Source organism: Ranitomeya imitator, chromosome 4 (genome assembly GCF_032444005.1).
Source record: "Ranitomeya imitator isolate aRanImi1 chromosome 4, aRanImi1.pri, whole genome shotgun sequence".
In the NCBI taxonomy this organism is placed as follows: Eukaryota; Metazoa; Chordata; class Amphibia; order Anura; family Dendrobatidae; genus Ranitomeya; species Ranitomeya imitator.
Genome location: NC_091285.1, coordinates 139454193 through 139479919, shown reverse-complemented (window position 1 = coordinate 139479919; position 25727 = coordinate 139454193). Strand labels below are relative to the sequence as shown.

The 25727-nt window shown below is 42.9% G+C and overlaps 1 protein-coding gene across 2 annotated transcripts in view; it reads right to left on the bottom strand.

Annotated features, from left to right (window-relative positions):
- The window catches only part of PDLIM7 (PDZ and LIM domain 7), a 135426-nt gene that overhangs the window by 24626 nt on the left and 85073 nt on the right, over positions 1-25727 (bottom strand). Inside the window, exons 5-9 of one of the 2 annotated variants that reach the window (XM_069763963.1) lie at positions 12087-12103; positions 11843-11932; positions 11568-11722; positions 9223-9259; positions 6365-7025 (exon numbers count right to left, since the gene is read on the bottom strand). In XM_069763963.1, coding sequence (XP_069620064.1) covers positions 6929-7025; positions 9223-9259; positions 11568-11722; positions 11843-11932; positions 12087-12103 — 396 coding nt within the window. In that variant the 3' untranslated portion in view covers positions 6365-6928. Of the gene's footprint in view, positions 1-6364; positions 7026-9222; positions 9260-11567; positions 11723-11842; positions 11933-12086; positions 12104-25056; positions 25260-25727 lie in introns of those variants that run through there. The other variant, XM_069763962.1, reaches the window with a different exon arrangement.

Below are 25727 nucleotides of genomic sequence, written 5' to 3'. Positions count from 1 at the left end.
TCATCCTTCTTGTTTCATGGGCAGAAGAAAGTCATGGTAGGTTCAAATCTTATCCAATAGAGCATCTACATCCTAGTTACCTGCAGTAGATTCTTACAAAGGCATACCAATTTATTGTATTTTGGGATTCTCTTATACAAATAAATCTTGCCTAGGAGAAAAGTGGTTGTATAAGTGGTTTAAATTGAAAAAAGATGAAATATTAGCTGATATTAGCCCCAACACCTCCACTGCGACTACGTTCTGACGGAAAAAAGAGCTTTGTCTATCTCCATGTGGGTGACGTGCGTAAAAGGGGCTGGCTGACTGGCTCATTTCAATACACTAACAGTAGCACTAGCAACATGCTGTCACGATGTGTCACGACCCAACGGGGGTTCAGTCAGAGGATGGCGCAATACACCAGCAACGGGATGGAAATGGGGAGAGGAAGGCCCTACTGATAGGGAAATGGGGGATGGTCACCACCTGAGCTCAAACCCCGGCCTGTCCCGGCACTCCTCTAACGTCCTAAGTGGGTCCTTCCCCCCACCGCCGTCAGGAACCTTGTCCCTCGCTGTCACCTAATACTGCCCTGGCTAGTGCACTGGCTGGTAAGGGGCGCTAGCCTTACCAATGCAGAAAATACCACACAGGGGACAGTGACAAACACAAAAGGGAAGGGGTAAAAACACAACTTAGCTTCAACTTCAACGCCGATTCTTTGGAATGCACTACCTAGGTTAATACGATTAATCCCCAATCCCCACAGTTTTAAGCGTGCCCTAAAAACTCATTTGTTCAGACTGGCCTACCGCCTCAATGCATTAACCTAACGATCCCTGTGTGGCCTATTTATAATAAAAAAAAAAAAAAAAAAAAAAGGTTCCTCGCATCATGTTCTCATACACTTTATGCAGTATTAGCCCTCTGTGTCTGTACTGCTACATACTTAGGCAGGTAACTGGTTCATGCAGCTTTACATGAACACCTGAGCCTTACACTATAGCTGGTCCGAATAACTAAAGCAATTGTTACCATCCACCTCTCGTGTCTCCCCTTTTCCCCATAGTTTGTAAGCTTGCGAGCAGGGCCCTCACTCCTCCTGGTATCTGTTTTGAACTGTATTTCTGTTATGCTGTAATGTTTATTGTCTGTACAAGTCCCCTCTATAATTTGTAAAGCGCTGCGGAATATGTTGGCGCTATATAAATAAAATTATTATTATTTTATTATTATTATTAACTTCTTCTGCTGCAGTGCACCGCATAGCAGAATAAAGGCACCAGGAACACAAGCTCACAAAACCTTTGCATCAGGTCACCATTTAAAGGATGGTGGGAGTGGTCACCATCCACATCAGCTGACCTAGCCACACTGCAGTTACAGCTCATTACCAGCAGAGGAATACTGATATTAACCCCCGCTGGTCCTGTAAGGAAAAAGCTATATTTAAAACAGTGAAACCAGAGCTGCCAAGAATCCAAACATGGATTGTCACACATGCAGCCTGTTGTTGTTGTGTTGAAAAGCAGTTAATTAAAGACTGGGCTCTACAGAGCTCGGTTCCATAGACCCGATCTCGGGATCGCAAGAGGTCTAATGATCGGACCGCCAGCAATCAATACGTATCCTCATGAATAGGGGGTAAATTAATATTTTGGGAATAAACCTTCAATATGAACATTATTATTTCTGCATTGATCATAGAGATCAGTGCAGGATAACAAAGAGGAGCCTGAGGCCCTTGTGGCACTGGGGGCTCTTTGAATACTTGGTGGAACTCATGGTTGCTTCAGTGGTATGTTGCTCATGAATTAAGCAACTCTTATTTTAAGCAACCTGAGTTTTCATTTGTCCCTTTGTAGTAGCACAGTCTGACAATATGGCCATCAGATAAAAAAAAGTCAGTGCAGCCTGTCCTAAATGCTGGAGCTTAATGATGGGTTCACGCATATTTACTACACTGAAAAATAAACTAAAGGGAAAATAGCAATGTTTTACAACTAGAAAAAAAAACCCATAAAAAGATATATACTTTATTAAATCACAAAAAATAGAAAAAGTATAAAAAACCTACAAATAACCTCTATCTAATACGTACAGTCCTGAAAAAGGAGAGGACTATAATCCTCTACAGAAAGCCTTAGTACATATTGGTAGAATGTCCTAAATAAATAAATACAGATAACCCAATTGATATGTGGAACAGCAATTCGTGATATCAAAAAGCAACTGCAAGGGTGAGTTGATATAAGTGAAGATAACCCTACAGATTAATATTGAAACTTACAAGCTGATCCTACCTAGGTGCGGAGGTTGGCACCCTAAGAAATATCGAGAATGGCGCCCCCGCTCGTACGACGACTATCCCTGGTCTCCTATCAACTCCCTATAAGAGATAAGTACAGAAAAAGAAGGCCAGATGGCTGTAAATAACTTGTGGAGATATGTGATCCCAATAACACAGCAGCACAGGCCCTCCCCTCAGATGTGATGTAAGACCAAGGGATAGACCTATATATATTGCAAACAAAAAACGGAGTACTATAGGCCAAACAAAATGAATATACCAGTACTATAATTACAAATGTATGGCAAAAGCCATAGTACAAGATATATAGTAAATACTCAGGACTGATTAGAAATAATACACATATACCATATTGATAAATAAAGCCGTGCCGCCACAAACATCTAGGTATATATCACCCAGATACCATCAGCCATGTAGACAATGCAGCCAATGTAAAACACAGTAAAAATAATTATGATATACTCATCTACTGTATTAGAACGTCCACAGCTAGGGATCAATCCAGATGTAGTGGCAGGAATAGCGATAAACTTGCAGGAAATATCTCCAAAATACCTCTCGACGCGTTTCCCCCAAACATAACTGGGTTCATCAGGAGAGACCGGATAGCAACATGGCAGTGATAGACTAAGAAGATAGGGGTTATTTGTAGGTTTTTTATACTTACTTTTTCTATTTTTTGTGATTTAATAAAGTATATATCTTTTTATGGGGTTTTTTTTCTAGTTGTAAAACGTTCACGCATATTGGTAAGTTTATTTTTTTTCTGCTTCGGTTTTCTGAAATTTATGTTTTTCTGACATGTAATAGGCTTTGACTCATCACATTCACTGTTGATCAGTCAAGTATGTGAGGACACATCAGGCCAGTCAGCTATCAGCATGTAAAGGATGGTGCTATATAATTAATTGAATGCATATTCATGAAAAACCTTTTAGATACATAGCAGACTGTGAGAACGGTAACATTGTAAGCATAACAAATGAAATAAACTTCAAATGAAAATCACCATTGTTCATTCTGGTGACTGCTGCCCTTTAACTCTATAGGATAAGGCTTCTCAATTAGCAGTTTTGAATTTGTGGCCATTATGTCACGAGATGCTTTTCCCTGGAAAGTGAAGGGTTATACAACACCAGCTTGCCGCCTTATTAGCCAACATCTGTTGAACATCTGTAGGGGTTTTTTTGGTCAGAAGGAGTGTGGGGGCAGACACAGGATTACTTCCTAGCAGGAGAATCTGAACACAAAGCCTGATGCTCAGAGCCTGCCCTCTGTACCAGCTGCCCTGGGCTCTACATAGAAAGGAGAATTCTTTGTCACTGCTGGAACCTTCAGCGAGCAGAAGCTTAACCCTCCGTTTGGTAATATGTAACTGGAAGACGTTCTCAATCATTAAAATGTCATTGAAATTTCATAGAGCGATTGATGTTGAAGAGCTGAGAGGGTTAAATTGCCTTCCAACTGCGACGATTCCCATACACTTCCAATTAAACATGTGAAAGTCGCACTGGAAATGTACAATGACTAGTATTACTGAAAACAGAGTGCCGCCTGTCTGCTGTTTGTACTGTAATACAGGTACCACGGCAAAGATTATATGCAGCATATAGAAGTCTTTGTAGAAATTCCAACCCCAAAATCTTCAGATCTGCCCAGATTACACAGCAGTGCCTATACTCACCTGCCCATATCACAGGCACAAAGCTGACTAATAAAGGGTTCCTAAATAACAGCATAATGCGACGCGCAAAAGACGCCACAGGAAACATGAAGAAAAAGACTGATGGCCATGTCCTCCCCTCCAATGCATGGTAAGGGGGTAGCTAGGAGCAGTTGGAAAAGGGCCCATGTTAGCCCCAGCATATACGGATTCTGGTGATTCTCTTATTATCAGGTGTTGCAGATAGCTTATCTGCGCCTGTCTGTTGTTCCACAGGTAAGGATATCGGCACATTTAGACAAGTTCTCTGAAACAGAGAGGAATGGAGATGTTCGGTGTGAATCCGGAGCGCTCCTTGTCTAGTGATATGTAAGCTCATCATGGGCTGATCCTTTACCAATAATGCACGTGTGACCTGCTACCACCTGCTGTAACCGACGTCCTCCATGTGCCGCCTGTGCTCAGCATCCATTCCATGTGAGTTTATTTCTGACCATGTGCGCATCATACAAGACTGACTATGTGATTATAGATACAAAAGACGTGATGGCCGGGTAACAGCGCGCACATATGTGCTAACAATGCAGACGTCAGGGATTGAGCCGAGTTGTGAAGGTTTGCTGGCGTCTCCCATCTACTGACTCAAGAGGTTTCAGCAAAGTACTGGAGTCTGGGCGAACGTCATAGTCATCTTTCATTGTGAAACAATGGCCTGGAGAAGCGACAGAAAGAAGTGGAAGTGTATGCCAGAGCAGCATGGCTACCAAGCAGAGCCTCGGGCACCAAGTGTAATTCAGATTCTTTTTCCTGCCAATAGAACATTTTTAACTTTTAAGTGTGAAACATTATATTATGTAAAGCTATAATACTACGTACATGGTACATGGCATGACTTTCATCAATAGGGCTGTAAAGTCTGAATATAAAAACTCAGATTCTCAACTTAAAGGGAATCTGTCTATAAGATCAACCCTCTTAAGCCGTCTATATGGGCATGTATAGGAAATAGGACGCTGAATAAAGTGATGACTTGATATCTGCAATATGATGTCTATTAAGAAAAAATGGATTTCTCTGGAATATGTAAATGAGCTGTTAAGATCTATGGGCAGGACATAGATCTCCCGGGGAGTCTGCCTCCAGAGCTCATTGTAAATAAAACAACTTCAGCGAGTAGCATGCAATAGTTACTGTGAGAAAAAACTGAGGCATGCAAATGGCTATACTATTAGGAATAATTATTTCTAATAAGACCCAGGACAGTTATGAATCCAGATCTGGACTTTAGTACAGGTCATGCAGGATGACATTTATGAGAGGTAGAAGATAAACTACATAACATACTCCCAAAGTTATTCCGCTTACATTTTTATGAAACATCCAATGGAAATAGCATTGTAAGGTGGCACTAAACTACAGGGCTGGACAACTTTTATTATGTTAGTAAGTAAAACTAAAAAATAGGGCCCACAAAAAATAGGTCCCAAGAGCCTAAACCTAAATAATTTAAATCACATCAATTCATGTGAAATTAAAAATGGGGGGTGGGGAGCAGCCTGCCCCTTTAATGCTTACACTGTATTACCCTAGTTGATTATTTAGTGCTGTAGTGGATCCAGTTGTGAAAGATATACCTAGGCCCACCACCACCAAGTGGTAATGTCGTGGGTGATAAGTTAATGTGCTTCCATTGTTAGTCTACGCCAATGTTTCCCAAACTCCAGTCCTCACGGACCCCACGGGTCAGGTTTTCAGGATTTCCTTATTATTGCGCAAGTAGTGGAAGTATCATCAAGGCATCAGGAATTGTCTCACCTGTGCAACACTATGGAAATCCTGAAAACATGACCCGTGGGGTCCATGGGGGCCCATGAGGACTGGAGTTTGGGAAACACTGGCCTACGCCAATAGAGGGTGGTAGTCGACACCTCCTATAGATTTGCTGTACGCCAATAGAGGGTGGTAGTCGACATCTCCTATAGATTTGCTGCTGTTGGAACATAAACCCACCCAATATTGTAATAATTCCCTCTTCTGACTATAGTTGTACATAGGCTATTTGATCACTTATAGCGCCTCAGGCCTCATTATGGCTCTGTAATGTAAGAGTGGTCCTATTCTAGAGCATCAGTCTTTTACAGCACCTCTTCCGTATGCCTCCAATTTCATATGGCCACATTCAGAGCTTTTCCCTGTCGGATTACATATGAATCCTACACTACTAAAAGTTATATGCTTCATCACATGTCATAAGTGCAGACATATTGTCCATCTGAACACAGTAAGAAAAGATCTGGGTCATGGCTTCCATTTTTACATGTTTGAAGATCCACCATAATTTGTTATGTTGCGTTTGATCTGTACAAAAGTGATGTGCAAAAAAAAAACACTGCAACATAAACCAATACATGAAATATATTTATTGTCTCTTTGCTTCCATTGTCACAGATCTCCCAGTCCCTTTCACAAAATCACTTGTGTTCTCTGCACCTACAAACGGGGTTCACCATAACTACACACTAAGTAATACAGAAGCTGCTAGATGTTACTGTCATGGTAGGAAACATGACATCGGGTCAGGAGGGAAAATACAGGTGGAAATCCCACAAAGAACACTCGGCAGTGTGTGCACAGGAAAAGAGGATATTTACAACATTATCCCATGAAGTACTGTAATAGTATGTACGGAATATTGCTCTTTATACACAGCTATGGACGGAGGTCCATAAAAAAGACAAGCTTTTCTAGTATGACACATGGCATGGAGTAAGGGTGAAGGACAGGCCGGTAGGCAGAGATATGATGTATTTACAAGTGCTGAAACAGAAAGGTTGCAAACATCACGCAACAATTGGTCGGAGAATGCGCAGCGCTGGGAGTGGTCAACAAGACAAATAGTGGTGACATCATTGAAGTGCATCAGCTTCCATGTCCTCTTCCCCACCTGGTCCCGCCCCGCTCTCCTCTGCTCAAGGCTTCACATTAAGGGAACAAGCCGATCTCTCATGGTGCCAGTCACGCAAGCGGGTATAACGGGGGCTCTGGAGTTCTGTGATGAACTTTTCCCTGTCTCATGGAAGTGGGGGAGGAAGAAAATGGAAGGGAAAGATAAATGAAAAGGGAGAGAAAGAAAAGGAAGATGTAAGCAAGAAGAACAAACAACAGGAGCAAAAGACAAAAGCAAGTTCAGATCTCTTCAGAATGCAATCAATGGCCTGATTATAACGAGCCCTTGTAGGGCATGAGAAAAGTGACCTTTACAAATGGCAGTATCCATCTATTACTGCCCATATGTCATGTGGGTGACGGCTGGAGAACGCACAGTTCTATCTGCAAGATCCACAGGACAGTAACTTCAGTCATCCTACCCATCTAGGGGCTCTAAATGCTCCCTACATAGCTCCTGCACATATACATATTCTGCCTATGCAGCGCCCAAATGGGATCGAGCCACTGCCTGGCGACAGCCATACTCGCACTTTGCATCCATCCCTTAAAAATAAATCGGAGTTCTACAACCTCCATTTTTTCACTTTTTCCTCTGCCCCTAAAAATAGTGCTGGGCTTACTGAGAGGAGTGGAGGCTGCCATCCCCGGCCTGATGGGTTTATTATAATTCATGACATGACAAATACGTGCCCCTTAATACATTTCACCACAGAGCGCTTTTGATTAAGACTAGCATATGAAACCTATGTCCCCCTGTGTCTCCCTTCTCCCATGTGATACCCCTCCATACACCTCCATGGGGAAGATTAGATTCAGATGAGTCCTTGGTTTGCTCACAAGTCAGTTGTGAGTGAGGTGACCGGTGTAATGAGCGGGGTTAACTACAGCTGCTGCATTTCCTCTGCACCGTTATTAATAGGATCCAGAGGCTGGTGATCCACTTAAAAAGGAAATGGTTCCCAGTATGTAATTAATACAGCCTAGCAAAACCGTAAATTAACGGTATGTTATATGCGTAGAATAGTAATCTATGACGACACATAGCTAACTTGGATTTACCGTAAGTAAACCTCCTTTCCTGAATAGTGAAAGCTTCAATGCTGAAGAGATGGTGACTGTTAGTGACGAGCCAATGTGCTCGGGGAACATGTCCGAGCCTGATCAGGTGTTATCCGAGTATCTGGGCGTGCTCGTATATTATGTTCGAGTCCTCGCGGCTGCATGATTTCTTAGACAACCTGAACACCTGTGGGATTGCCTGTTTGTTAGGCAAATGTCAGACAGCGGCAGAACATGCAGCCACAGGGATTCAGACAGAATGTACAAGCATGCCCAAGATACTCGGGTAACACGTTGTCCGAGCACGTTCACTCACCACCACTAACTACGGCTTCTGCTTGGACCCACTATTGTCTCAGACTGCAATATGCATACTACCTCCAAAGCGGGGGTGGATACACCATTAGAGGGTCCCAAAAGCTACAGGGGCCCACATCCACCTCCAAACAGCAAGGAGCTTGTGTGACAAGCACATTAACAGGTGCATTATGACAAACTATTGGACTGCAAAGGGCCCATGTAGTGTTCTTGGCCCTCTTCTGTCTATGTCCACTCCTGCTCCAAAGAATATATAATCTGAGAAGAGGAATCTCACAAGTGTGACAGAATTGTAGACAGCCACATGGTGGTCTATGAGCATCACTAACACCTGTGACCGGCTGCACCAATTTTGGCAGAAGAAGCCTCAATTTTGCAAGGTCCATCTGTTTAAAATGTGGTTCTATAGTAGTGACACTTATACATATCACCCGTCAGTTTTAATGTAAAGAGGCCACTCTATCTAAACCTGAATTAAATTTATGAAGGATCAACACCATTGTGAGTAGGTAAAGCTTGGAAATCTTTTATTTTGTATATGCGAAAAACTGATACTGCCATGATAGTAGGAATGGACAAAAAACAATTGGATAAAAACAGGACGGAAAATAAGATAATAAAAAACGGATAAAAAATCTGTTCTTGTACACGAAACATGACCTATGAATGAGGCCTAAGGCTGCCGTCACACATTCAGTATTTGGTCAGTATTTTACATCAGTATCTGTAAGTCAAAACCAGGAGTGGGTGATAAATACAGAAGTGGAGCATATGTTTCTATTATACTTTCCCTCTATTTGTTCCATTCCTGGTTTTGGCTTACAAATACTGAGGTAAAATACTGACCAAATACTGATAGTGTGACGGCAGCCTAAGTCAGAGAGGCACAGATATGAGGTGTGCTCCTATATGGCTGACCCCAGTGACGGATGCTTACCTCACCCTCTTCATGTGCTCATCATCCGGGTCTTGCACTGCAATCAGTGACAGCAAAGAGACAAAGTTGGAGGAAAAACAGAGAAGAAAAGAGAGAAACTGAGACAAAGAAAGGAAAACATTCTTCAATGAGAAGAAGATGGCACTAGTAGACTGTTTCCATGTACCTAACATGTAGAGTTCTGCATAACAAGGGTAATAATCAGAACAAAGGATTCTGGAAATGGCACTGGTGAATCTACGTCACACAGTTTACTTGTGAAATATAATAACAGGCCCTTTACTAAATCCTGTTAGCCTCCATAGTACTGCTTATCACTGAATTTCTAGTTCTGTTGATGCCACCAGCAGTCTTCACCACTGTTTGTGGTCTGGGTGCTATGGTCTGCAGAGACATGTGCACACTACTATTGTAACCATGATTACTTCATGTAGATAGAAGAAATAACATCCTCGTGCTTTCTAATCTTCACACATGTAAAATCATAGGCCGGGATCATGTTAGAGTATAGCAGCTCTCTCTCAGTACACCATGCAATGCCATTTTCCAATAAAATGTCAGACACCGTAATTGGGCACAATTTATGTCTATTATATCATAAAGAAGATCATTTTAGTTTTTTGCTGCCTTGGCAATATAGAAAACAGAAATGTTTAGTGCAAAAGTGAACCTAACCAGATCCCTATATTGGTAAACTAAGAAAAGATGGCAGGAGAACATTTCTTTCCATGTATACATGCACCTTTTCCAGGTGAGGGTCATGACAGACAGAATAAAGCTTGTTTGCTTCCATGATAATGCATTATTATTTCTACCAAATATCTGCATACGTGAGTGTATGGTTGTGTGTCTGTCAGGTGGTGTTTGCATGGCTGTGGTGTGGGTGTATGTTGTGTGTGTATGGTTGTCAGCATGTATGGTTGGGTGTGTGTATGGTTGTCTATGTATGATTGTCAGCATGTATGGTTACTTGTATGGTTTTCTGTGTATGGTTTTGAGCATGTCTGGTTGTCTGTGTATATAGTTGTGTACGTAGGGTTGTAGGTGTGTGCATGGTTGTGAGCGTGCTTAATTATGTGTATGGTTGTCTGTGTAAAGCTGTGTGGGTGTGTGGTTTTAGTTGTGGTGTTGTTTGTTTCTGTACTGTTGTGTGTGTAAATACAGCTCTGGCAAAAATTAAGAGACCACTGCAAAATGTTCAGTTTGTCTGATTTTCTCTTTATAGGTATATTTGTGAGTAAAATGTAAATTGTTCTTTTATTCTATAAACTACTGACAACATGTCTCCGAATTTCCAAGCAATAAATTTTGTGTTTTTTTTCTGAAAAGGAGAAGTGGTCAAAATTACCAAAAACCCAGTGCTTTCAGACCTCAAATAATGCAAAAAATACAAGTTCATAATCATTTAGAAACAACAATACTAATGTTTTAACTCTGGAAGAGTTCAGAAATCAATATTTTGTGGAATAACCATGATTTTTAATCACAGCTTTCATGCGTCTTGGCATGCTTTCCACCAGTCTTTCACACTGCTTCTGGTGCAAAAATGTAAGCGGTTCTTCTTTGTTTGATGGCTCGTGACTATCCATCATCCTCTTGATTACAGTCCAGAGGTTTTCAATGGGGTTCAGGTCTGGAGATTGGGGTGGCCATGATAGGGTTTTGATGTGGTGGTCTCTTAATTTTTGCCAGAGCTGTAGTTGTCACTGTGTATGATTCTGTGTCTGCATAGTTGTGTTTGCATGTTTGTGGTGTGGGTGTTTGTTTTGTGTGTGCATGGTTGTATGTGTGTATGTTTGTGAGCATGTATGGTTGTGAGTGCGCGGTTTTAGGTGTGGTGTTGTTTGCTTCTGCACGGTTGTGTGTATATAGTTGTCAGTGTGTATGATTGTGTGTCTGCATAGTTGTGCTTGCATGGTTGTGGTGTGGGTGTTTGTTGTGTGTGTGACTGTATGTGTGTATGGTTGTGTGTGTCGTTGTCTGTGTATAGTGTGGTGTTGGTTTCTGTATGTTTGTGCGTATATGACTGTGCATGTGTTTTGTTGTGTTTGCATGCACATGTCCAGAAATGTCAAGGTTTTTATTTCTTCAGAATACTATGACACATGCAGGATTTAGTGCGAGTAACCTCGGTTGTATTGCATGAGACCACTTATTGATAACCAACATCAAAGCTTATTTAAAACCAGGGGTGAGTCCAAGAATTCGCTAAAGTGGTGTGTAAAGATTTTTGATCATAGGTTGGGCCTCGTGTTAGTTGTTGAGAAAACTGTCTTACAGTGACCTGCATTGGGAAAACTAGAAATCAACTTGGTTTGGGGGCACATCTATTCACATCAACTTACTGAAATCTGTGCCAGTGAGCTGTGCCAGTATGCGGAAGGAGCGGGACTGAGTGGTCCCTGTACGAGGTTTCCAGTCCTCGGTGTCCTCCATCAGTCTCTTTTTACTGGAGTCATTAGGGAGGAAGGCAGGCTGAGAATCCATCCTAAGAGAGTGTCTAGTACAGAAAGGGAGAGTGCAATGGAGAGGCAGAAGGACAGACAAGAATGAAGGAAGAAGAGCATTACTCAGAAGACACCTGCGTCACCGGCATTGCTAGTAACTGTGGGACACTTACTGATCGTCTAAGAGGAAAGCGTTGAGAGAGGATTGGGTGAGTCCGTTCAGGGCCTGGGACGCGTTCTGCTCTTTGGGGTTTGGGGCCACTCTGTGAGAGTGAAGAACGTGAAAAACACTCCAGGAACCGGACTGTACACACAGCACTCCAATCCTTAGCCATCATGCAGGGAAGGACCACAATGTGGACTATCACTACACCAAAGGACACAAGACAGACACAACAAGCAAGAAAGCTTACTGACTTTTCTAGGTTTTCCACCTGCAATGCAAAAAGAAAGGTAAAGGAAAAGGAAGGACACAAATGACGGCAAAGGAAAAAGGGAAGAGAATAGTGCAGATTTAGTTATGGAATAGGAAAAACATTTTCTCTTTCATAGGACACACATTAATGACTGAACAGGACAACCTAGCTGGCAGAGGATGGCATAGGATGGGTGGATGTGACATGTAATCACACCACGCTGACACCTGTACCCCAGAGCATTGCAGGTTGTCAGCTCCACAATATCACCAGCTTACTATCTGCCCAGAGGGGATACATTACTGTATATAGGGCTACTAAGGGCGAATGAAAATCTATGTAGAAAATGTATGATGAGAGTAAAATACCTGCCTGTATGGAAGGATGTGACCAGCTCCGGTACGCAGAGAGCTTCTGTCACTGATCCCTCAGCCTGCCAGCCCCAATATAGCCACAGGTCAGATTACTCCAGCCCTAGTAAGGCTCTGGCAAGAGGTCCCAGTGCGGTCCCCCACCCCGAATACACTGATCAGGACATAGAAAGGTGGGGGGCCCGGAGACCGAGCCTCCAATTACACTGCAATTCATACAGTAAACAGCGGCTGTGCAGGACAGAAGCGATGTATGCCAAGTCCTAGCATTACAGCCCTATACCAATACTAGCTGGAGTTTCCTATTGTTGGGGTTAAATTGTACCGAAACCCTGGGGAAACACAAGACCATTAGTGCCCCCAAGTGGCAGACATGAGAGCTACATTGTTTACCAGTTGCTAGACTGCTGGTACTTTCATTTCTACTGGATTTTACTGGGCCAGGTAATGTCAAGACGTATGCATCTGGAAAATGCCAATTTAAGGAGTGTTTTATGCTCATCTCTCATTGAAACAATTCGCGTTAACCCCCATTTTTATATGACAATGAGAGGAATGGTGGTGGCCTACATCATAATAGTCTCCAGAAAACTGCTACAAGACTGTAAAAAGCAAAGCAAAACTCCCACTCATAGGTCCCTGCAGTGAGAGAATAGTGCCCTCCGCTGGACACAAGTGGCATCACATCAATACCAGTGATCCGCACACAACATGCACTGGCAGAACATGCATTGGAAGGATCACAAATATAAGCATGTTAAGAACGTTTCTCATTTGGATAATAAAGATATATAATTTAAGAACAAATAGCAATATCACATGCAGGAAAATGAAAGAATAATTATGGCTGACATCTATTGATAAATACAAGTGCTCCAGTGTCGGAATATTATCTAGCATCATGATATAATGGCAAAGCATTGGCATTACCCCAAACATATTCAATGATTTTAGTTATGTGTAATTACAGGGAATCTATCACCAGGTTTCTGCCACCTAATCTGAGAGCAGTGACAGAGACCCTGATTCCCACGATGTGTTACTTTGCTGCTTGCTCTAGTTTCCATAGGATCACTGTTTTATCAGCAAATTATCACTAGACGACTAGTAAACTTGCTTCCGTGTTGTCCCTCGTATTCATTAACTCTGTATAACCCCACCCACAGCACTGATTAATAGCTTTCTGCCTATGCACAGTGTACACAGAAAGCTGCCAATGAGTGGTGTGGAGGGGTTATACAGAGCTCAGTATTCAGAGACCTGGTACCTCTGTAGCAGATACAGTTTGATTTTATCCAAGTGACAGCAAACAGCAGAGTATGTGACACATCACTGGAATCAGGGTCTCTCCAGTTACATTATGCTGCTTTCAGATGAGGTTGGAAAACCTGGTGACAAATTAGGGAATTTGTTGGCATGTTTTTACAGAAGTAGTGGTATGGCTGTAAAGACACTTGCCCCCCAAATATCTTTTGAGATGTGGCACTACTCATCAGCCCTCCTTCACAGGGGCCTACGGGAGGATTCCCCTGTTCTCCTGTGGGCCAGTAAAAGGAAGAAGCCGTCCATCAGCACTCATCAGAACCCTAGAATAAAAGCCATATGCAGACAGGCTGGAGGTGCACTGTGATATGTCCATGCAGATGGACGGCTTCTTCCTACTACACTCACACTGGCCCACAGGAGAACAGGGGAATTCTCCGGTAGGCCCCTGTGAAGGAGGGCTGATGAGCAGTGCCACATCAGATGTCTACTCAAAAGGTATTTGGGGGGCAAGTGTCTTAACAGCCATACCAGTACTTCTGTAAAAACGTGCCAACAGATTCCCTAATTTGTCACCCGGTTTTCCAACCCCATTAGAAAACAGCATAATGTAACTGGAGAGCCCCTGATTCCAGTGATATGTCAATTACTGGGCTGTTTGCTGTCACTTTCATAAAATCAAACTTTATCTGCAGAAAAAGGTATAATCTAATCATTCAGTAAACAAGCTAGCCAGGTTAATGTTACAAAGAAGCAAAAGTAAGTGTCAGGTTATTTTTGCATGTAGTACGGGCCCCAATAATCACCGTTACTAGTGGGCCTTTGCCAGCCCAGTCCAGCACTGCTGACAGCGTCCACAACCTGGAGGATGCGGTCCCGCTGTATCTCACACTGCATGGGACTACTGTATTCTCATCCTGTAGAGAGATCTATAAATTGCCACCATTACACAATTGGAGGATTGTCTTTAGTCCAAGCAGCAATGGATCCGGAAAGCTAATCATCACCACAGCTGACAGTTATCAGATTTATGCTTGGGATACCAAACCCAGTGTGATCAGGGCGCCCTGCGCTGCATTCTCTCGTTCCCTGCTGTTCTCTATGGGGTGTATTCCCCCGAGCAGATTTGTATCCAGAATCCTACTAGACTACATTTTAATGGGTGAATCCCAACAGTGGGGAAAAAAATCCTCACAGAATTGGTGTAGAGGGATAACTCCTGCGCCTCCGGGTTCATGACACGGCCATGTCCTTGTTGACAGTTTCTAGCATTACCAAGAAAGATTCCTGCTGGGACAGCGCCCTGCGGGGTCTCATGTTCCCGCCCCACGTGGGGTTCAGTGTGCTGCTGTCACTAATGCGTGGGACGTGTGGGAGGTCTAGGAGTGATGTCACCTAATTACAGAAGGCCGGGATATACACACACCTACTTGGGAACAGTCGTGGGAGACACTGAAGATCCAGGGGAGGGAGGGAGGGGGATATAGCGTTTTACAAGTTTTTGCAACCCCATTTAGTAGCAGCATGATGTAGAGACAGAGTCCCTGATTCCAGCAATTCCAAAGACATACTGATAGGGATTCTAGATTGTGAGCCCCATCGGGGACAGTGATGATAATGTGTGCAAACTGTAAAGCGCTGCGGAATATGTTAGCGCTATATAAAAATAAAGATTATTATTTATTATTATGTGTCACTTACTGGGCTGCTTCCTGCAGTTTTGATAATATCACCGTTATATCTGCAACAGTTCTTTGACTACTGCGTAACCCCGTCCAACCACTGATTGACAGCTTTCTCTGTACACTGTGCATAGGCAGAAAGCTGCTAAACATTAGTGGGAGTGAGGATACAGAGTTCATGAATATGGGGGACAACCTGGCAGCAGTTTTACTAGTCCTCGAGTGATAATATCCTGCTGATAAAACTGTGATTTTGTCAAAACTACAGCCCAGTGACACATCGTTGGATTCAGGGTCTCTGTCTCCACATTATTTGGAGGGAAAAACCTGGGGACAGAATCCCTTTAGGACTGGAGTTTCATAAGGCATTTGTGTGAACTATGCTAAGTTTATTGATAGGAATAAGAAATTAGAGGAAGGTTTCGGGGATTTTGTGTCTGGAGATGACTGTGATTGATTCTTTGAGAGAAGGTGAAAGAGAAGAGGGCTTATAATTCACTAGTGCCCAGGAAAAGAGACCTGTAGTTGATGGTCTTTATCCACATGTACTCTCAGTAGCATATACAGACTATATAAAGCAGTACCACAATAATGTGCAGATAGATGGCTTCCTACAAGCCCTCAGCAATAATAACGGGATTGGAGGCACCGGATACATTTCGGCTGACATGTCAATAACACGTCATAACATGTCAGCCTCTATTTAATAGAGGAAACTTCAGTATCACTGTACAGCTTTCCCCATTTTAATATGTATGTGAAGACCTGTATACAATGGTTGGACACAACTTCCCTAGAAACAGCTACTATAAAAGATGGCGGCAACACAGGTGCAAAATACTGATACGACAACCACTCACAGCCTACAATACAGGTGGGCACTGCTGCCCCTTTTCTGCTGTACTAATTCTTGCATTTTGGGGGGATTTTTTGTCCTCTTTGCTATTACGTTCTATGTTCACATTGTGTTAATGGTCTCCCCTGGTCACAGGCTGTGATGGGGCATAAGGTTCTACAAGAATTACGTTGCCTTCACAAAGTCATATTTTGCACTTTTCAAATGCCTGGAAAAAAAATAATTTTAAAGCGGCAGTATTTTTAAAACATTTTTAGCGCATTATTTTTCTTGATGTTTTATTTGGGGTCACATGATCTATTTCTTCTTTTACAGGAAAACGGCACCCAAAAGGCCGTACCTAGAACATACTAGTTATTTTAAAAAAATACCACTAACCCCAATAAATGTCACAAATTAATATGCATGTATTTTATGTATAAGTCCATGTTCATATTTCCATAAATAATTTAAAATAAGATCTAGCCACAGCGTGTTACACTCATAAAAGCAGCCTTAAAAAACACATTTTTATTGGGATTAAAGGGAATGTGTCAGCAGGATTTTGTCCCCCCAAACTGTTTATATGGGCACAGACAAGCCCATCCATAACTTTAGCTAACTAGTCTACTACTTTGCTCCTGTGGAAGCTCTTCCCAGGGCTCTGCAGCCCTATTCACTGCCCAGTGTCGCCTTCTGCCGGACTGACAAAGGCTCTGGAAGTACTTTTGGTGCATTGAGGCTTTTCCAGAGCCTTTGGCACTCCAGCTCTATTCCCCACCAATCGCTGCCTTCTCTGGCTTCACTGACAGCTCCTTTACTTGAACTAACACAAGCAAATAAGTTATTAGTGAAGCAGCAGATGGTGGTGGGTGGAGTATAGAGCTGGAGTGACAGAGGTTAGGCTGCAGCCTCATTTGCATACTGATTCAAATGGCGATTTATTGGTAACGGAGGAATAGACTGTCTACCTAAGGGAAAGGTTGGACTTATCCTTGCAAGAGTTACATGTGCATATAAACAGCGTGGGGTGACATCCTGATGACAGATTCTATCTACGTGGAGTAAGATAAACACTCAAATATCATAACTGAATAGGAGAAATGGGGCTTTATTCCCCTCATCATGGCAAGCTACATTTTTTTTACAGTGTAGTTAATAAAATGTCATTTCAATACTGACTCTACTGGATGGAAAAACATCATTTTTCAAATCAATGCAATAAACAAATTGTCAACTTTTATTCCTTTTTTGGGTCACAAAACATCTTCTTTCTCCGTGCATATTGAGAGCTCCTTTTAAAGAGGACCTTACACAATTTGTCACATATTAAACTGTACACATGATGATAAAGTAGCTGCAGAGCTAAATAAAACATAAAATTAAATCGTATCTCATCTCCATTGCAGAGAGATTTACTTGGAAAGTTTATGTGTTAATTTAACCTAAAAACAAGGAGATGATAGCATCGATTCTTCCATTGACCAACTTTTCTCCCCTGAATAACGTTGCCCAATGATAAGCAGGCAGCGACATAGAAGAAAAAAAAAAGATACTGCCTCCAGAGAAGCTTAGAACAGGCTTCATCTGTGTGATATGGTAGAAAAACCGAGATCTCACTGCTGGCATCTATCCTGCGTACAACAACAGGGGGAAGAGACCACCGCTCCGCATCTACTACATTCATCAAGGAATATTACAACGCCCCCTGAGGAAGGTAGTCGCCGAAACGCGCGTCGGGGTGGACGGGAACGGTGTGCATGTGTGCTGTGACCTCCCACTGTGGTATGTATACGGTTCACAATTATATCTGTAATTAGGTCGCATAGGTCCATGACACTAGTCTACTATTGGGATAAACTCGCATGATCTAGTTACATGCCGAATATGGATCTTTGGACAATGAATAAGAGATAGTCACATGCACCCTGACCTGTACTTTTGTATGTGCTGGGTTTGACGGAGGGGATTTTCCCACTTGTTATGTTTTATGCCTGTCTGTTACTATAAAATAAAGTTTTGCACGTTTGCTTACTTTTGGACTTTGACTGCCCCTTTTTAAGAATATATCAAGGAATATTGCAGAGATGTATGCAAGGACACACAGCTCTGCATTCATCCTCCAACTCTTGTAATCAGTTAAAACAGAGCGGTGTAGGTAAGGACACACAGCTCTGCTCTGGTTTCCAGGTCACACAGATCTCACTGTCAGAGTCTACTGAGATTACTGTGCAGGGGAGCAAAGAAGAGAGCTGTGTGTCAGTAAATACATCGCTCTGCATTCTCTGTGGTTACTAATGTCAGTAGGAGAGCAGAGCTGTGTGTCACTACCTACATCGCTCTGCATTATCTGTGATTACTAATGTCAGTAGGAGAGCAGAGCTGTGTGTCAGTAAATACATCGCTCTGCATTCTCTGTGGTTACTAATGTCAGTAGGAGAGCAGAGCTCTGTGTCACTACCTACATCGCTCTGTATTATCTGTGGTTACTAATGTCAGTAGAAGAGCAGAGCTGTGTGTCACTACCTACATCGCTCTGCATTGTCTGTGGTTACTAATGTCAGTAGGAGAGCAGAGCTGTGTGTCACTACCTACATCGCTCTGCATTGTCTGTGGTTACTAATGTCAGTAGCAGAGCAGAGCTGTGTGTCACTACCTACATCGCTCTGCATTGTCTGTGGTTACTAATGTCAGTAGGAGAGCAGAGCTGTGTGTCACTACCTACATCTCTCTGCATTGTCTGTGGTTACTAATGTCAGTAGGATAGCAGAGCTGTGTGTCACTACCTACATCTCTCTGCATTGTCTGTGGTTACTAATGTCAGTAGGAGAGCAGAGCTGTGTGTCACTACCTATATCGTATCGCTCTGCATTATCTGTGGTTACTAATGTCAGTAGGATAGCAGAGCTGAGTGTCACTACCTACATCGCTCTGCATTATCTGTGGTTACTAATGTCAGTAGGATAGCAGAGCTGTGTGTCACTACCTATATCGCGCTGCATTATCTGTGGTTACTAATGTCAGTAGGATAGCAGAGCTGTGTGTCACTACCTACATCTCTCTGCATTGTCTGTGGTTACTAATGTCAGTAGGAGAGCAGAGCTGTGTGTCACTACCTACATCGCTCTGCATCATCTGTGGTTACTAATGTCAGTAGGAGAGCAGAGCTGTGTGTCACTACCTATATCGCTCTGCATTATCTGTGGTTACTAATGTCAGTAGGAGAGCAGAGTTGTGTGTCACTACCTATATCGCTCTGCATTATCTGTGGTTACTAATGTCAGTAGGAGAGCAGAGCTGTGTGTCACTACCTATATCGCTCTGCATTATCTGTGGTTACTAATGTCAGTAGGAGAGCAGAGCTGTGTGTCACTACCTATATCGCTCTGCATTATCTGTGGTTACAATGTCAGTAGGAGAGCAAAGCTGTGTGTCACTACCTACATCTCTCTGCATTGTCTGTGGTTACTAATGTCAGTAGGATAGCAGAGCTGTGTGTCACTACCTATATCGCTCTGCATTATCTGTGGTTACTAATGTCAGTAGGAGAGCAGAGCTGTGTGTCACTACCTATATCGCTCTGCATTATCTGTGGTTACAATGTCAGTAGGAGAGCAGAGCTGTGTGTCACTACCTACATCTCTCTGCATTGTCTGTGGTTACTAATGTCAGTAGGATAGCAGAGCTGTGTGTCACTACCTATATCGCTCTGCATTATCTGTGGTTACTAATGTCAGTAGGATAGCAGAGCTGAGTGTCACTACCTACATCGCTCTGCATTATCTGTGGTTACTAATGTCAGTAAGAGAGCAGAGCTGTGTGTCACTACCTACATCGCTCTGCATTATCTGTGGTTACTAATGTCAGTAGGATAGCAGAGCTGTGTGTCACTACCTACATCGCTCTGCATTATCTGTGGTTACTAATGTCAGTAGGAGAGCAGAGCTGTGTGTCACTACCTACATCGCTCTGCATTATCTGTGGTTACTAATGTCAGTAGGAGAGCAGAGCTGAGTGTCACTACCTACATCGCTCTGCATTCTCTGTGGTTACTAATGTCAGTAGGAGAGCAGAGATGTGTGTCACTACCTACATCGCTCTGCATTATCTGTGGTTACTAATGTCAGTAGGATAGCAGAGCTGAGTGTCAGTAAATACATCGCTCTGCATTCTCTGTGGTTACTAATGTCAGTAGGAGAGCAGAGCTTTGTGACACTACCTACATCGCTCTGCATTATCTGTGGTTACTAATGTCAGTAGGAGAGCAGAGCTGTGTCACTAACTACATCGCTCTGCATTATCTGTGGTTACTAATGTCAGTAGGAGAGCAGAGCTGTGTGTCACTACCTACATCGCTCTGTATTATCTGTGGTTACTAATGTCAGTAGGAGAGCAGAGCTGTGTGTCACTACCTACATCGCTCTGCATTCTCTGTGGTTACTAATGTCAGTAGGAGAGCAGAGATGTGTGTCACTACCTACATCGCTCTGCATTATCTGTGGTTACTAATGTCAGTAGGATAGCAGAGCTGAGTGTCACTACCTACATCGCTCTGCATTCTCTGTGGTTACTAATGTCAGTAGGAGAGCAGAGCTTTGTGACACTACCTACATCGCTCTGCATTATCTGTGGTTACTAATGTCAGTAGGAGAGCAGAGCTGTGTCACTAACTACATCGCTCTGCATTATCTGTGGTTACTAATGTCAGTAGGAGAGCAGAGCTGTGTGTCACTACCTACATCGCTCTGCATTCTCTGTGGTTACTAATGTCAGTAGGAGAGCAGAGCTGTGTGTCACTACCTACATCGCTCTGCATTATCTGTGGTTACTAATGTCAGTAGGAGAGCAGAGCTGTGTGTCACCACCTACATCGCTCTGCATTATCTGTGATTACTAATGTCAGTAGGAGAGCAGAGCTGTGTGTCACTAACTACATCGCTCTGCATTATCTGTGGTTACTAATGTCAGTAGGAGAGCAGAGCTGTGTGTCACTACCTACATCGCTCTGCATTATCTGTGGTTACTAATGTCAGTAGGAGAGCAGAGCTGTGTGTCACCACCTACATCGCTCTGCATTATCTGTGGTTACTAATGTCAGTAGGAGAGCAGAGCTGTGTGTCACTAACTACATCGCTCTGCATTATCTGTGGTTACTCATGTCAGTAGGAGAGCAGAGCTGTGTGTCACTACCTACATCGCTCTGCATTGTCTGTGGTTACTAATGTCAGTAAGAGAGCAGAGCTGTGTGTCACCACCTACATCGCTCTGCATTATCTGTGGTTACTAATGTCAGTAGGAGAGCAGAGCTGTGTGTCACTACCTACATCTCTCTGCATTATCTGTGGTTACTAATGTCAGTAGTAGAGCAGAGCTGTGTGTCATTACCTACATCGCTCTGCATTATCTGTGGTTACTAATGTCAGTAAGAGAGCAGAGCTGTGTGTCACCACCTACATCGCTCTGCATTATCTGTGGTTACTAATGTCAGTAGGAGAGCAGAGCTGTGTGTCACTACCTACATCGCTCTGCATTATCTGTGGTTACTAATGTCAGTAGGAGAGCAGAGCTGTGTGTCACTACCTACATCGCTCTGCATTCGCTGTTATTTGGAGGAGTGCAGAGCTGTGTGTCATTACATACACTACTCTGAATTATCTGTGATTTTAAGTGCCAGGAAGGCAGTAGAGTTGGGTGTCCTTACCTACATTGCTCATTATTCCCCAATGCCTGGTAAAGACACAGAGCGGTGTATGTAACGATACACAGTGCTAATGTTCTCATCTTGCACTTGTATTGTCAGTGATCGCCATTGAGATCTGAGTCCTAGTTCGATACATCGGTCTTATCATATCACACAAAAAAGCCAGTTCTAAGCTCCTCTGGGAGAGTTTTTTTTCATGATGTTGCTCCTTATGATTAGGCAACACCATACAAGAGGAAAAGAAAACACTTCCAGATACGAATCCTTGGCTCTTTGGCTGTAGGGGAAATCAGCATATAAACTTCAAAAGCCAATATCGATGCAAAGGTGATTTTATTTATGTAAAATTATTTTATTCCCATCTTCAGCCATCATAATGTGAATAGTTTAGCATGTAAAATATGATGAAAGATCCTCTTTAAGGGTACGTTCACATTTGCGGTTTGCGCCGCAGTGTCGCCGCCGCAACAAAACGCATGCGTCGTGCGGCCCTATCTTTAACATTGGTGCCGCATGTGCATGCGTTGTGTTGCGTTTTACGCCGCATGCGGCGTTAGGGCGCACCTGTCTGGGCGCGGCAAACGCAACATGTTGGATTTTTTGTGCGGCGCCGACCTTTTAAAAAACGCATGCGTCGTGCGGCCCTATCTTTAACATTGGCGCCGCATGGGGCCGCATGTGCATGCGTTTTGCTGCGTTTTTGTTTGCGTTGTGCGTTGCGGCGACGACGCTGCGGCGCACAACGCAAATGTGAACTTAGACTAAAAGGAGTTTGTCACCAGAAAATTACTGTTCAAACCAAGAACAGGCACTCGGTGCACCCTAGGCATGGCCGAGCAATTCAAGGAACCTTCCTGCTTATTTGTTTCTATGTTCTTCTGCGGTTCCTGTAGAACCAGAACTGGTAATCTTGAAAGACTGGGGCGGAGACAGATGGAAAACAAGTAGGTGGGAATGTGCAGAGAAATTTTGGCCACACCAAGGGTGCACTGAGCGCCTCTGCTTGGTTTGAACAGTCATTTTGTGCTGACAGACTTTTTAGCTTTCTGACTGTTACCCAAGGAAACAGACGGCAATTTAGCTACCATGTGCAGTCGGAAAAGTAACCTAAGAGCTGTATTTGTAACCATGAGACTGTAATTCTCATTCACTTCATCAATAAATGTAGAAGAAGCCAACAAATATAATATCTTACATGAAAAGTGTTCACAAAGTTATGAAATATTTAATAGTGCAGTGTTGTGAACAGCTGAGTTTTCCTTTAAGACTGAGTGCCATATGTGATTTTACAATCTTTAGATGGCTGTTTGCTAAATTGTGGGAATTTAGTACAGACCACGTTACACATATCATGGCTGTAGCATGCTGCGAGGAGGCCTCCAGACCTCTAGGTCTTCTTTTGACATTGCCAGGGCCCTCGTGGTGGTAGAAAGCAGCCATGTTTCTGTGATCACACACCCTACACAACCCCCTGGTAGAAGGACATCAATGTGCAATTTGATGGGTTTGTCCAGTCGTACTCTTCCGTCAAACCTGACATCTGTCATTGAGGCAGCTAGCGTACACCTAAGCATGTATTGTGCACAGGTTCTATTACACTCACAGGTTCCAGGGTACTCCCTGGGCTCAGCAACCTTACCGCCCATCATGTATGAGCATCTCTGCACATCACATCAGACGTGATAGGAGGCCAGGAGATCATTATGAACAGGCAGAGGCAAAGAAAATTGCTGCTGTCTAGCCCTGACAATGCAAAAAGTGGTAAATGTGGTCACAGTTAGATCCTTCTACTTCTCTTGATTGCTGCAAATACACGGATCACTATTCATGGGTCATACGAAAGCTGCTCCAGCACAGAGACCTTGCCCTGGGCACAGGTTTACTTTTAAGGTAAGTAAAGCGGACCTATCACTTGGGTTTCTGACACTAGATCGCCACCACCGTGTTATTTTCCTCTTTTACTGCCTTACTGGAATGCTACTGTATAAACTTTTTAAAAAGTCCTAGTGTAAAGAACAAAGTTGTAATCCAATGCATGACACACGCAAAACCTGGGAGTAGTCATTTGGATGGCACCATTCCTAGGAATATGCTTTAAAGGAGTTTTCCCATCTCCAAAAACCTATCCAATATGTATCAGAAGTAGTAATAATAATATTAGCAAATACCTCCAATCAGAAATGTAGTATAGTTTTTCTGATTCTCTATGTCTCTTTCCCCATGTGCAGGCATTGCAGGACCTTAGGTATCCATGGTTACGACTAATAGCAACTAGCTAACTGTCACTATATCAGTGGTTGTAACCTTGGATACCAAAGGTCCTGCAATGTCTGCACATGGGGAAAAAAGACATAGTGAATCAGAATAACAATGCTACATTTCTAATTGGAGGTATTTGCCAATATTATTATTATTATTATTACACCTACCACATATTAGGTTAGGATATTGGAGGTGAGAATACCCCTTTAAGGAAAATGTAATTATTGGGAGATCATCTGCGATATCCATATTTGCAGTAGAGGCCAACGTTGTGGCCCATTCAGGACCTTGGTCACAGCCTATTTTGGGCGTATTATGGGGACTCCTGCATGTCTCTCCACTTCTCTACAATTAATGGATTTACATCCTATCATTTAACCCCAGAAATCTGCTCTGAGTGACAACCATACTCTTATTGGGCTGTAATCACAGTTATCGGGATTTAATTGATGCCCCATGGCGCGTACTACACAAACCAGATCATAACTATGTTTTTTACAATGTGCCTACTCAGAAAGTTTTTACACAATAGCATTCTTGTAAAGGCAGAGTGATGAAGAACATGGTGGTGGTGATTTAGGGTGGAAAATTCAAGTAACAGGTTCCCTTTAAATACCTGAACAAACATATCTACTTCATGCATGAAAACTGTACAGGCAAAAAAGAATGGTCAGAGTTGCCAACAAACAATCAGATTGAAGCTTAGTAGTGCTGAAAATGGAATAAGTAAGAATAAGAATCTGATTGGTTGCTACAAGCCGACATTGCACATATTGACGCCATAAACCCAGACAACTCTGTTGACCAATAAATGCAAGGTACCACTGTTGGTTTATATGCCAAAGACATTCACATACCCGTTCTGTTGCTGGGCCTGAGGTGTCGGACTGGTGGTATAGGATGGTGGAGGGGGGTTGTATGTCACTGGCTTGGTAACCTGAGCTGCCCGAGAGTTGTCTGGGGGTGGTGTCCCAGCACCAAACGGTCGGGCGGTTTTGTTGAGAGATGCACTTGGTGAAAAGTTATACTTCACGCCTTGGTTATCAGCTGTAATCACACCCTTTGGGAGAAGACAAGGGAACAAACCAGGCATCATGCAGCCATATTAAGCAATCGGTGCCCCATCCAACCCACCACACAAGTTTGTCACCTTAACAATTAGTGAAAATGTTATTAAAAGAGAGTTTGTATAGATATAATATTAGTTCATGCATATAAGTAAAGGGTAAGACTTATATAGGGATATTTATTGAACTAATTCAAGGAGAAAATGTGGTAGGCAGCTATAGGCAACTCCTCCACATTTCCATTCGTTTTCATAAATGTCCCCCACTGACGCAGAAAATAAGTAATGTCAATCAAATATCACAATAACATTGAGACAGTAACAATAATGTAAAATGGCAATGAAGATAATGCGTATTAAAGCCAAATGCGTATTAAAACAGAGGTCACATGCATTCACTTGGCATTCACAGGATAAAATGTTTCTCCATTCACGAAGTTCAAGCTCTGCTTCTACCAGATC